The sequence below is a fragment of the Rana temporaria genome, chromosome 3 (assembly GCF_905171775.1).
Source record: "Rana temporaria chromosome 3, aRanTem1.1, whole genome shotgun sequence".
Classification (NCBI taxonomy): domain Eukaryota; kingdom Metazoa; phylum Chordata; class Amphibia; order Anura; family Ranidae; genus Rana; species Rana temporaria.
In genome coordinates, this window is record NC_053491.1 from 75,370,841 (window position 1) to 75,385,281 (window position 14,441).

Sequence of the window (14,441 nt, forward strand, 5' to 3'; positions counted from 1 at the left end):
TTAAAGTGGTTGTAAACCCTCAACTATACCTAGTGAATGGACTATCCTCAGGTGGTCCACAGAGGAAACAAATCATCTTACATAAATGTTACCAGTTTATTTGCAGCCATTTGTCCTGTACATCCTTGTAAAACTCACAAAAGCAGAGGACAGAGAGCTGCAGATACACACTGTCCAAGAGCTCTGAGGGCTGATTGGAGGGGGGTGATAAATGTTTTTCAAATTATTTTACAACGACATTTCTGAAAAGTGTGGCGTGCATTTGTATTCAATACTTTGTAGAACCACCTTTTTTCTGCAAGTACAGCTGCAAGTCTTTTTGAGGATGTCTCGACTAGCTTTGCACATCTAGAGTGAAAATGTTGTCCATTCTTTGCAAAATAGCTCAAGCTGTCAGATTGGATCTGACAGCTCTGTGAACAGCAATTTTCAAGTCTTGCCATAGATTCTCGATTGGATTTAGGTCTGGACTTTGACTGGGCCATTCTAACACATGAATATGCTTTGATCTAAACCATTCCATTGTAGCTCTGGCTATATGTTTGGGATCACTGTCCTGCTGGAAGGTGAACCTCCGCCCCAGTCTCAAGTCTTTTGCAGACTAACAGGTTTTCTTCAAAAATTGCCCTGTATTTGTCTCCATCCATCTTCCCATCAACTCTGACCAGCTTCCCTGTCCCTGCTGAAGAAAAGCATCCCCACAACATGATGCTGCTACCACCATGTTTCACGGTGGGGGTGGTGTTCAGGGGGGTGTGCAGTTTTAGTTTTGTGCCGCACATAGCGTTTTGCTCTCTTTGCCCGGCCTGTCAGTTTAGGTGGAAGGCCAAGTCTTGGTAGGTTTTCAGTTGTGCCATACGCTTTCCATTTTCAGATAATGGGTTGAAACGTTTGTGATATTTTTATATATGCTAAAAATGCTTTAAGCTTCTCAACAACTTTATGCCTTACCTATCTGGTGTGTTCCTTGGCCTTCATGATTTGTTTGTTCACTAGGGTTCTCTAACAAACCTCTAAGGGGTTCACAAAACAGCTGTATATATACCAAGATTCAATTACACACAGGTGGACTATTTACCAATTAGGTGACTTCAATACAAATGCAGACCACACTTTTCAGATAATTTGTGACAAAAATAAAATAAAAACATTCATAATTTTCCCACCACAATAATGTGCCACTTTCTGTTGGTCCATCTCATAAAATACATTTACATTTTTGGTTGCAACATGACAAAATGTGGAAAATGTCAAGGGATATGCTTTTTCAAAGCAGTGTAAATACACATTTTCACCAGCACACCATGGATCTTGACTTGCAGTCCAAAACTTCACAAAGGTTCACTTTAACCACTTGAGACCCACACTATTGACAAAAGACATCAACAGCGCGGCTCTCAAGTGCCAAGTGGACGTCTTTTAAAGTGCATTACCCGCGCGCGCCTCTGGGGGGGCGCGCAGCGGGTAAACACTATCCCGGCGCATCGCTGAAGAGCCGATGCGTGTACCTGGCGGCCGCGATCTCCGCCGGGTACACGCGGTCGTCGGTAACACAGCAGGGACATGGAGCTCTGTGTGTAAACACAGAGCTCCACGTGCTGTCAGAGGAGAGACCGATCTGTGTCCCTTGTACATAGGGACACAGCATCGGTCACCTCCCCCAGTCACCCCCCACACAGTTAGAACACACCCAGGATACACATGTAACCCCTTCCTCACCCCCTAGTGTTAACCCCTTCCCTGCCAGTCACATTTATACAGTAATTGGTGCATTTTTATAGCACTGGTCGCTGAATAAATGTGAATGGTCCCAAATGTGTGTCAAAAGTGTCCGATACATCCGCCGCAATATCGCAGTCCCAATAAAAAAAAAATCGCCGCCATTACTAGTAAAAAAAGTAATAAAAAAAAATCATAATTCTGTTCCCCATTTTGTAGGCGCAATAACATTTGCGCAAACCAGTCGCTTATTGCGATTTTTTTTTTTTTTTACAAAAATACTTCGAGAAATATGTATCGGCCTTAACTGAGAAAAAAAAATAGTTTTTTTAAAAAAAAAATGGGATATTTATTATAGCAACAAGTAAAATTTTTTCGCTCTTTTTTTGTTTATAGCGCAAAAAAAAAAAAAAAAAACGCAGAGGTGATCAAATACCACCAAAATAAAGCTCTATTTGTGGGGAAAAAAGGACGTCAATTTTGTTTGGGAGCCACGTCGCACGACCGCGCAAATGTCAGTTAAAGCGACGCAGTGCCGGAAGCTGAAATTTCGCCTGGGCAGGAAGGGGGTTTATGTGCCCAGTAAGCAAGTGGTTAATGACGCCATCCGTAAATGGGAATTACCAATTTCCTGACTGCTCCAACCTTATTGGGATCGCCAAGGGGAAGCAATAGGATTATAAAAGAAAGGCCCCTTCCTAGTACCAGAACTACTGAGTTCTACCACGTATATATTATAACCCGTTTTCAAGACAAAAAAATAAAAAATCTTATGCGATGTTGCACTAAATTGCAACTTTGTTCCTTTTAAGCCATAGCTAAGCAATCTGTAGCCGACAGAAGATATAGGCACTCGGAGATGTAAGAAATACCTACACTCTTCACTCTCTACTGCTGCATAGTTGCCTTTCTCCTTGAAGCTAAGATTGCCCAGGTGTAGAATTCCAGCTACAATCTGCAGCACCATAGCTTGCTCTTCTGCAAAAATTCCAATAACATTCATGGCATGCTAAGAAGGAAAGAAAAGACAATTGATTTAGTCTCCAGTTAACTGTTCTAGAAATATTTTTGAATGCTGGATTTACCTGGTTTTCTTACTATGGAAAATATTGCATTGCACAATATGCCATCACGTGAAAAAAGTAAGTACACCCATGGCATTTGCCAAATTTTTCAACATAACTGAGACAAACATTAGATCTTCATAGATAATAATGATAAACAAATGAAAATGCATGGACATTTTGCCTTTTCAAATCCTCCTATCCTTTACATGCAAAGGGAGTTGCCATGTTAGCCCTTGTTTGATCTGCTGTTGCCATGGTGCTGCATACATCAGTTATGACACCGGCTATTTGAGGGCCCGACATTTCTGCGGAGAGCAGAAATGTCTCAGAATGTGACAGATACCATTCACAGCAGGCCTTGAAAGTAATGGTTTTGGGAAACTTAAAATGATGGCTTTAGTTCCGCTTTAACAGTCCCATCAGCTTTATCAACTTTCTGATCTTTGTTTGGCCATTGTTACAAGCAAAATGTCTGCAGTTGCACAATATTTTTGGGTTTCTTGCATTAAGTGCCTGTTTAAAAACATTTCTAGTGTGCTTCAGATTGTTTTAAAAGAAAAATTTCTACTTCAACTTTCAGACGGATGGTCTCACATAGTCGACTTGGCTTGTTTGGCTGTACTTCTCCTATGGATCACAGTTAGTTTTGCACTCCTGTGAACGGTTTTCAGCAGAGAGTGGGCTGAAGTTCGCTCTCTGCTGACATCACAGAGTTGGTCCAGGCTCCGTGTCATCATGACCATGAAGTCGGGATCCGCCTAGATGCCTGGATCGTCACCTGGCTAAAGCTCTCAGGGAGCCGTTGAGAGCCTGAGCCGGACGCTCCCGCCCCCTCCACAGCCCAGCGCTCCAGTTAGTAAGGAAGGGGGAAAAACTGCCTTTGATTCATCATTCCACAACACATTGTTGCAGAAGGCCTGGTCTTTACTTATATGAGCAATGTCAAACTATAGTCTTGCTGTATTGTTTTTTGGACAGAAAATGCTTTTTCCTGTTACAATTACCATTAAGGTTAAATTGGTTATAGTTCTTTCTGATTGTACATTAGTGCACTTTGACACAAACCGTTATAAGAGTCACCTGAAAGATCCTAGATTAAAATGTTGGGGTCTTTCGAGGCTTCTTTCAGCAGACTGTCAGCTCTTGGCCAGTCCTGGACAAAATTACCAGTTGTTTGAAACTGGTGGCACTTGTTCATTTTTCTTACAGTAGAATGACTATGCAAATAATTTGGAAAGCTCTCTAAATCCCATGTAGACTTGTGGGTACCCCACAACCCTCTTGCTGAGAGTGTAATGCCCTGTACACACGATCGGTCCATCTGATGAAAACGTTCTGATGGACTGTTTTCATCGGTTAACCCGATGAAGCTGACTGATGGTCAGTCGTGCCTACACACCATCAGTTAAAAAAACGATCGTGTCAGAACGTGGTGACGTAAAACACAACGATGTGCTGAAAAAAAACTAAGTTCAATGCTTCCAAGCATGCGTCGACTTGATTCTGAGCATGCATGGATTTTTAACCGATGGACGTGCCTACAAACAATCGTTTTTTTTTTCTATCAGTTCGGTATCCATCGGTTAAATTTAAAAACAAGATTGCTTTTTTTTAACCTATGGATAAAGCTTGATGGGCCGATGGGGCCTACACACGATCAGTTTGGTCTGATGAAAACGGTCCATCAGACCGCTCTCATCGGTTTGACCGATCGTGTGTACGCGGCATTAGAGAGCTCTTTTGGTCTTGGCACAATGGCACCACATTCATCAAAGCAAAGAAAATGACAGACTATCTCTAGGTGGTGCAAGTATCACAGGTTTCACCTGCCTTCTCCCTTTTGAGGTTCTAGTCATTGGTACCCAATCTGGAACATAACATTTTAGTGTTCATCAATTGGAAAATGTAGGGTTGTACTTGCTTTTTACCTTTTATTGCATTTTATGAGAATGAATATTCCACAAGTAATACTCTATATTCCGATTGCACATGTTCCTGGATAAAGCTCTAGAAGATTTAGGTGCTGCATTAACCACCAGCTGGAACCTGGTTTAGAAAATCACAATGAGGAAATTTGCCAGCACAACGTGGCTCGACAAGGTAGCGTGAAAACTGTTTTTTTTTTAATTGCATGATCAAATCACAGAGCAGGTAGCACGTCCATTTGGATGCTACCTTGTCGATCCATGGTGTGCTGGCAAACATCCTCATTGAATACACCATACACACTATTTATGTATCATTTGTTCAAGTATATCCCCTTCATCTGTAGGCAAGGTTTGAAGGATCTAGGTGTTTGCTGCTTTAACTAGGTTTATAAGTCAATAATTTCTATGGGGTGTACTTCCTTTTCACATGCCTGTACTTCAATAGTCTACAATATTGTGCAGAAACCTTTGATCAGTCATATTGAGCCGTTAACAATTAAAACCAATGAAGGGATATCTATAAAAACACTGAAACTGTAATAAGGAAGTCAACACATTTTTACAATTCCAGATTGTGTCAGTAAGATTATCACATTGATTCTAGGTAGGATGTGTTTTACCCACAATTCTATGTTGTGGCTTAATGTGAGTAGGCAAGGAAGCAAAGGTAGGAATGAGAATAGCCAAGACAGAAGGACCTGTCAGAGAGAAAACGGCACACAGGGCTGAATTTATGCATTTAGGCTTTAGAGTATGACGGTACCAGTAACTATAGTAATCAAAGCAGCCAGACTATGAGGTTAAAGATTGGAGCCATTCATAAAGCAGGCCATATTCTCTTTGTTTGAATGCAAAGCTTCAGGTTTCACTGGAATATAGGATTTCTAATATGATGCATAGATACAGTGCCTTGAAAAAATATTCATACCCCTTGAAATTGTCCACATTTTGTCATGTTACAACCAATAACGTAAATGTATTTTATTGTGATTTTATGTGATAGACCAACACAAAGTGGCACATAATTGTGAAGTGGAAGGAAAATGCTAAATTGTTTTCAGAATTTTTTTAAATAAATACCGTATTTGTCGGCGTATAAGACGACTGGGCGTATAGGACTACCCCCTATTTTTCCAGGAAAAATTTTGATTTTGGGATATACTCGCCATTTAAGACTACCCCCTTCTTACTAGTCTTTCTGGAAGCTGAGGGGTAGCCGGAAAAACCACTGACAACAACAACCGCTGACAGAAACAGGCTATTTTCAAATCTCACTGTGCCATTACATTACATTACATGCCTCCACTGTGCCATTACATTACATGCCTCCACTGTGCCATTACATTACATTCCTTCACTGTGCCATCACTTGCTCCCACTGTGCCATCACTTGCCCCCACTGTGCCATCACTTGCCCCCACTGTGCCATCACTTGCCCCCCACTGTGCCGGGCCAAGACGATCTCCCTACCTTATTTAGTTGCAGGTTCTGGCTTCCAGGCTGCGGGCATCCATGATTTAAAAGCTGCACCTCCTCCTCAGACAGTTCCGTGATAGGCGGAACACAAATTTTCCCAGCAGTGCCTCTGTTCAGTGTTCCGCCTATCACGGATGTCCTGTCGTCCGAGGATTAGAAGGCATCCCTGATAGGCAGAACACTAAACAGAGGCCCTGCTGGGAAAATTTGTGTTCCGCCTATCACGGAACTGTCTGAGGAGGAGGCACGACTTTTAAATCATGGATGCCCGCAGCCCGACAGACTGTCACCGGTGTATAAGACGACCCCCGACTTTGGATGCATTTTTTTGCATCCAAAAGGTCATCTTATAAGCCGGAAAATACGGTATGTGAAAAGTGTGGAATGCATTTGTATTCAGCCCCTGAGTGAGTGCTTTGTAGAACCACCCTTCTCTGCAATTACAGCTGCAAGTCTATTTTGGGGATGTCTCTACCAGCTTTGCACATCTAGGAGTGACATTTTTGCCCATTCTTTGCAAAATAGCTCAAGTTCTGTCAGATTGGATGGAGAGCGTCTGAACAGCAATTTTCAATTCTTGCCACAGATTCTCAATTGGATTTAGGTCTGGACTTTTATTGGGCCATTCTAACACATGAATATTCTTTGATCTAAACCATACTTTGATCTAAACCGTAGCTCCGGATGTATGTTTAGGGTCATTGTCCTGCTGAAAGATGAACCCCCACCCAAGTCTGAAGTCTTTTCCAGTCTAATGCCACGTACACATGATCAGTCCATCCGATGAGAACAGACCGATGGACCGTTTTCATCGGTTACCCGATGAAGCTGACTGATGGTCCGTCGCGCCTACACACCATCAGTAAAAAAACTGATCGTGTCAGAACGCGGTGACGTAAAACATAACGAGGTGCTGAAAAAAACAAAGTTCAATGCTTCCAAGCATGCGTCGACTTGATTCTGAGCATGCGTGGATTAATTGTTATTAATTGTGGTTAAATTTAAAAAAGTTGGCTTTTTTTAACCGATGGTTAAATAACTGATGGCGCCCACACACGATCGGTTTTGACCGATGAAAACGGTCCATCAGACCATTCTCATCGGTTTAACCGATTGTGTGTACGCGGCATAACAGGTTTTCCTCTAAGATTGCCCTGTATTTGGCTCCATCCATCTTCCCATCAACTCTGACCAGCTCCCCTGTTCCTGCTAAAGAAAAGCATCCCCACAACATGATGCTGCCACCACGTTTCACGGTGGGGATGGTATGTTCTGGGTGATGTGCAGTGTAAGCTTTCTGCCACACATAGCATTTTGCTTTTAGGTCAAAAAGTAAAATTTTGGTCTCATCTGTCCAGAGCACCTTCTTCCACATGTTTGCTCTGTCCCCCACATGGCTTCTCGCAAACTGCAAACGGGACTTTATATGGCTTTCTTGCCACTCTTAAGGCCAGATCTGTGGCGTGCGCGACTAGTCGTTGTCCTGTGGACAGATTCTCCCACCTGAGCTGTGGATCTCTGCAGCTTCTCCAGAGTTACCATGGACCTCTTGGCTGCTTCTCTGATTAATGCTCTCCTTGCTCGGCCTGTCAGTTTAGGTCAGTGATGGCGAACCTTTTTGAGCCCGAGTGCCCAAACTCCAACACAAAACCTAATTTTTTTTTGAAGTGCCAACACTGCAATTAAACATGAATACCAAGGTTTTCGTTTAGAAAAATCAACTCGTACACTTGTCCAAACTAATTAACAGCTTTTGTTTTAAAAGAAAAACACAATAACAGAGCTTTCTATTAAACATTTTTTTTTTATTGAAAAAGATTCTCAACAACTGTACTTGTGCATGTATTTTTGGATAAGGATACATTTGCAGATCGCTGGTAAAGATGCCTTTGCTGATCGCTGGTAAGGATGCCTTTGCTAGGCATTTTCAAAGATGGCTTTGCTGGGCATTTCCAAAGATGGCTTTGCTGGGCATTTTCAAAGATGACTTTGCTGGGCATTTTCAAAGATGACTTTGCTGGCCATTTTCAAAGATGACTTTGCTGGGCATTTTCAAAGATGACTTTGCTGGGCATTTTCAAAGATGACTTTGCTGGGCATTTCCAAAGATGGCTTTGCTGGGCATTTCCAAAGATGGCTTTGCTGGGCATTTCCAAAGATGGCTTTGCTGGGCATTTCCAAAGATGGCTTTGCTGGGCATTTCCAAAGATGGCTTTGCTGGGCATTTCCAAAGATGGCTTTGCTGGGCATTTCCAATGATGGCTTTGCTGGGCATTTCCAAAGATGGCTTTGCTGGGCATTTCCAAAGATGGCTTTGCTGGGCATTTCCAAAGATGGCTTTGCTGGGCATTATTAAAGATGCCTTGGTAAGGCATCTTTAAAGATGCCATTGCTGGGCATTTTTAAAGATGCCTTGTCTGGGCATTGGTAAAGATTGGTAAAGATGCCTTGGCTGGGCATTAGATGCCTTGGCTGGGCATTGGTAAAGATGCATTTGCTTACACAAGGGATAGAGATCTACAATGCTGTGATGGGTACAGGCACAGTATACTTTGCATAGCTAAAAGACATTATTGAACATAAGCAGAGGATGAGTCTAATGATCTATTGCTGGGCATTATTAAAGATGCCTTGGCTGGGCATTGGTAAAGATGCCTTAGCTGGGCATTGGTAAAGATGCCTTGCCTGGGCATTATTAAAGATGCCATGACTGGGCATTTTTAAAGATGCCTTGGCTGGGCATTGGTAAAGATGCCTTGCCTGGGCATTATTAAAGATGCCATTGCTGGGCATTTTTAAAGATGCCTTGGCTGGGCATTGGTAAAGATGCCTTGCCTGGGCATTATTAAAGATGCCATTGCTGGGCATTTTTAAAGATGCCTTGGCTGGGCATTGGTAAAGATGCCTTGCCTGGGCATTATTAAAGATGCCATTGCTGGGCATTTTTAAAGATGCCTTGGCTGGGCATTGGTAAAGATGCCTTGTCTGGGCATTGGTAAAGATGCCTTGGCTGGGCATTGGTAAAGATGCAATGACACATTTTTGTTTTTTTCATTTTAGCCCTTTGGATTCTTCTTTGCAATTCTTGTAGATTAGAATCTACAGCAGCTTCCAGACCCAGCAGAGCAGTGGGCATTTTTAAAGATACCTTGGCTGGGCATTTTTAAAGATGCCTTGGCTGGGCATTGGTAAAGATGCCTTGCCTGGGCATTATTAAAGATGCCATTGCTGGGCATTTTTAAAGATGCCTTGGCTGGGCATTGGTAAAGATGCCTTGCCTGGGCATTATTAAAGATGCCATTGCTGGGCATTTTTAAAGATGCCTTGGCTGGGCATTGGTAAAGATGCCTTGCCTGGGCATTATTAAAGATGCCATTGCTGGGCATTTTTAAAGATGCCTTGGCTGGGCATTGGTAAAGATGCCTTGCCTGGGCATTATTAAAGATGCCATTGCTGGGCATTTTTAAAGATGCCTTGGCTGGGCATTGGTAAAGATGCCTTGCCTGGGCATTATTAAAGATGCCATTGCTGGGCATTTTTAAAGATGCCTTGGCTGGGCATTGGTAAAGATGCCTTGTCTGGGCATTGGTAAAGATGCCTTGGCTGGGCATTGGTAAAGATGCCTTGCCTGGGCATTATTAAAGATGCCATTGCTGGGCATTTTTAAAGATGCCTTGGCTGGGCATTGGTAAAGATGCCTTGTCTGGGCATTGGTAAAGATGCCATTGCTGGGCATTTTTAAAGATGCCTTGGCTGGGCATTGGTAAAGATGCCTTGCCTGGGCATTATTAAAGATGCCATTGCTGGGCATTTTTAAAGATGCCTTGGCTGGGCATTGGTAAAGATGCCTTGTCTGGGCATTGGTAAAGATGCCTTGGCTGGGCATTGGTAAAGATGCCTTGCCTGGGCATTATTAAAGATGCCATTGCTGGGCATTTTTAAAGATGCCTTGGCTGGGCATTGGTAAAGATGCCTTGCCTGGGCATTATTAAAGATGCCATTGCTGGGCATTTTTAAAGATGCCTTGGCTGGGCATTGGTAAAGATGCCTTGCCTGGGCATTATTAAAGATGCCATTGCTGGGCATTTTTAAAGATGCCTTGGCTGGGCATTGGTAAAGATGCCTTGTCTGGGCATTGGTAAAGATGCCTTGGCTGGGCATTGGTAAAGATGCCTTGCCTGGGCATTATTAAAGATGCCATTGCTGGGCATTTTTAAAGATGCCTTGGCTGGGCATTGGTAAAGATGCCTTGTCTGGGCATTGGTAAAGATGCCATTGCTGGGCATTTTTAAAGATGCCTTGGCTGGGCATTGGTAAAGATGCCTTGCCTGGGCATTATTAAAGATGCCATTGCTGGGCATTTTTAAAGATGCCTTGGCTGGGCATTGGTAAAGATGCCTTGTCTGGGCATTGGTAAAGATGCCTTGGCTGGGCATTGGTAAAGATGCCTTGCCTGGGCATTATTAAAGATGCCATTGCTGGGCATTTTTAAAGATGCCTTGGCTGGGCATTGGTAAAGATGCCTTGTCTGGGCATTGGTAAAGATGCCTTGGCTGGGCATTGGTAAAGATGCAATGACACATTTTTGTTTTTTTCATTTTAGCCCTTTGGATTCTTCTTTGCAATTTCATCCAAACAGGCTACAAATCTCTCCAAGACCCGTCCTCTGCTTAGCCATCGTACATTATTGTACATAAGTAAAGTATTATACTGTGCCTGTACCTCATCAAGAAGTGCTTGAAACTGTCGAAAATTAAGAGCACGAGCCATGATGTAATTCACCATTTTTGTGACATCCTTGAGGATATCGTCTAATATTTTGCTGCTTTCCTTGGCACAAAGAGCTTCTTGATGTATAATACAATGAAATTGAATGACTGGGTGCTTTGCTTCTTTGACAAAAAACTGTATGAAACCAGATGTTACCCCCACCATGGAAGGTGCCCCGTCACTAGTAACTGAAACCACTTTTTCTGGCCTTATGTCTTGTGAGACAAAAGCCTCCATCACAGCATTGTAGATATCTATCCCTTGTGTTCTTCCAGGCAAAGACAACAGTTTCATGAGCTCCTCTCTCATGGTGTCACCAACAGCATAACGCAAAATTACTGCTAGCCTTGCATGATTATTTATGTCTGTGCTTTCATCCAAGCACATGGAGTAACAGGCTGCCTTTTGTAAGTCAGTGGTGAGCTGCTGACTAACATCACTTGCCATACGCAGGACTCTATCTTTAACAGTATTTCTGCTAAGTGGCATTTCAGAGATTCGTTGCTTAATTTTGTCCTTGTTTGGAAATTCATGAAAAAGGGAATTACTCACAGCCAACATGGCCGTTTTGATAAAATCGCCATCAGAGAGGGGCTTTCCATGTTTTGCTATGCACAGTGAAATTTCAAAGCTGGCATTTGCCAGATAATTTGTTTTAGAAAGATAGTTGCAAAAACTACGATACTGGCAGTGATATCTCTTCAATTTCCCATCAAGAAACTCTTTTCTTTCAGCTACACCAAGTTCGGCAACACTTTTGTGGTTGGTATCAAAATGACGTTTGACACTAGATGTGCGAGATACCACACTTTCACTACACAGAACACATAACGCTTTCCCATTGCGTTCAATCACTCCAAATGACTGTGTCCAGGTCTCTTGGAATGATCTTCCACTATCTGTTTTTAATTTTGCTTTTTTTGATGTACTCATTTTTGGTTGTTCATGTCTACAAAAAACACAAAATGTATAAAATAAGGATGGATGAAGCACCCAATACAAATCTATCCCTACCTACCTATACCAAAAATATTATTGCAACATTTCACAAAAAAGGTAGAACAACTCACGGTTTTGTAGACAGATATACATCGTCCAATATCCTGTGAAACAAGAAGTCGCGCTGTGCCGCTGCTGACACCGCTATGCTGGGTCTGGAAGCTGCTGTAGATTCTGAATTGCAAAGAAGAATCCCAAAGAGAGGGCTGTAATGAAAAAAAAAATATGTTTTCATTGTTGTCCATAGGGACACAGGAAACTACCATAGCCCGGGGGCCAGATGTGACCCTTAGCAACTTACGTTTCTGTAATGTAGACAGATATAAGCTCAAATCGTCCAATGTCCTGTGAAACAACAAGGCGTGCTGTGCCGCTGCTGACACCGCTCTGCTGGGTCTGAAAGCTGCTGTACATTCTACAAGATTTGCAAAGTAGAATCCCGGAGAGAGGGCTGTAATGAAAAAAAAAATATGTTTTCATTGTTGTCCATAGGGACACAGGAAACTACCGTAGCCCGGGGGCCAGATGTGACCCTTAGCAACTTACTTTTTTTAATGTAGACAGATATAAGCTCAAATCGTCCAATGTCCTGTGAAACAAGAAGTCGCGCTGTGCCGCTGCTGACACCGCTCTGCTGGGTCTGGAAGCTGCTGTAGATTCTACAAGAATTGCAAAGAAGAATCCAAAGGGCTAAAATGAAAAAAAAAAAAAAGTGTGTCATTGTTGTCCATAGGCCAGGACACAGGCCCAATAACAGCAATGATGGGGGTTATATGTTTGCAAATGACACCTATGCCCAATAACAGCAAACATATTACCTCCCTCATTGCTGTTTTTGGGCCTAGGTGTCATTTGCAAACATATTACCCCCCTCATTGCTGTTATTGGGCCTAGGTGTCATTTGCAAACATATTACCCCCCTCATTTGCAATGAGGGGGGTAATATGTTTGCAAAGGACACCTAGACCCAATAACAGCAATGAGGGGGGTAATATGTTTGCAAATGACACCTAGGCCCAATAACAGCAAACATATTACCCCCCTCATTGCTGTTATTGGGCCTGGGTGTCATTTGCAAACATATTACCCCCCTCATTGCTTTTATTGGGCCTAGGTGTCCTTTGCAAACATATTACCCCCCTCATTGCTGTTATTGGGCCTGGGTGTCATTTGCAAACATATTACCCCCCTCATTGCTTTTATTGGGCCTAGGTGTCCTTTGCAAACATATTACCCCCCTCATTGCAAATGACACCTATGCCCAATAACAGCAATGAGGGAGGTAATATGTTTGCAAATGACACCTATGCCCAATAACAGCAAACATATTACCTCCCTCATTGCTGTTTTTGGGCCTAGGTGTCATTTGCAAACATATTACCTCCCTCATTGCTGTTTTTGGGCCTAGGTGTCATTTGCAAACATATTACCTCCCTCATTGCTGTTATTGGGCATAGGTGTCATTTGCAATGAGGGGGGTAATATGTTTGCAAAGGACAACTAGACCCAATAACAGCAATGAGGGGGGTAATATGTTTGCAGAACAAAGTTTCCCAAGTCAGTCAGCAACTGTCAGAACACCCACCAGCGAGATTAGCTAAAGTAATTGTTCAGCAAAATTTTACATTTTAGATTGGGTGATGTTAGCAGGGCAACCCATAAAACGACCCAGGTATCCCATGTCTAAATAGTATTCGAGTAATAAGTATTCTTACCTTTGTCTGCAGCTGAATCAAACTGCGCAATGAAGAAGATGGCTTCACGAGTCTTGCAGCTCTTTCCCGCCGTGCGTCTTCTCCTCATGCTCCCAGTCACGCCCAGCAGCACGTCAGGCAGTGGATGATCTGAGAGCTCTCATTGGGTAGCAAGCTAACACGTGACCTCCGGGCGCTCATTCTAAGTTACGCCCACTCGGACACGTCACCGCTAGCACAGGGTAGTGTGGGAAATGTAGTTTCTAGTTGCGGTTGACGATTTAATTTTTTTTTCTTTGACATTTCTGCATTGTCACCGCGTGCCCACCAAAACAGCTTGCCGTGCCGGGAGCGGCACGCGTGCCACGCGTTCGCCATCACTGGTTTAGGTGGACGGCCATGTCTTGGTAGGTTTGCAGTTGTGCCATACCATTTTCCATTTTCGGATGATGGATTGAACAGTGCTCTGTGAGATGTTCAAAGCTTGGGATATTTTTTATAACCTAACTCCGCTTTAAACTTCCTCACAACTTTATCCCTGGCCTATCTGGTATGTTCCTTGGCCTTCATGATGCCGTTTGTTCACTAAGGTTCTCTAACAGACCTCTGATGGCTTCACAGAACAGCTGTATTTATATGGAGATTAAATTACATGCAAATGGAATAGATTTACCAATTAGTGACTTCTGAAGGCAACTGATTCCACTAGATCAGAGAAAAGGGGGCTGGATACAAATGCACACCACAATTTTCAGATATTTATTTGTAAGAAAAAAAAAAAAAAATTA

The 14,441-nt window shown here is 42.8% G+C and overlaps 1 protein-coding gene across 1 annotated transcript in view; it reads right to left on the reverse strand.

Moving 5' to 3' along the window:
* The window catches only part of MYO1E (myosin IE), a 267,148-nt gene that overhangs the window by 111,529 nt on the left and 141,178 nt on the right, over window positions 1-14,441 (reverse strand). The window contains exon 9 of the mRNA XM_040342781.1: window positions 2,596-2,728. Within this exon, the coding sequence (XP_040198715.1) occupies window positions 2,596-2,728 (133 nt within the window). The remainder of the gene's footprint in view (window positions 1-2,595; window positions 2,729-14,441) is intronic.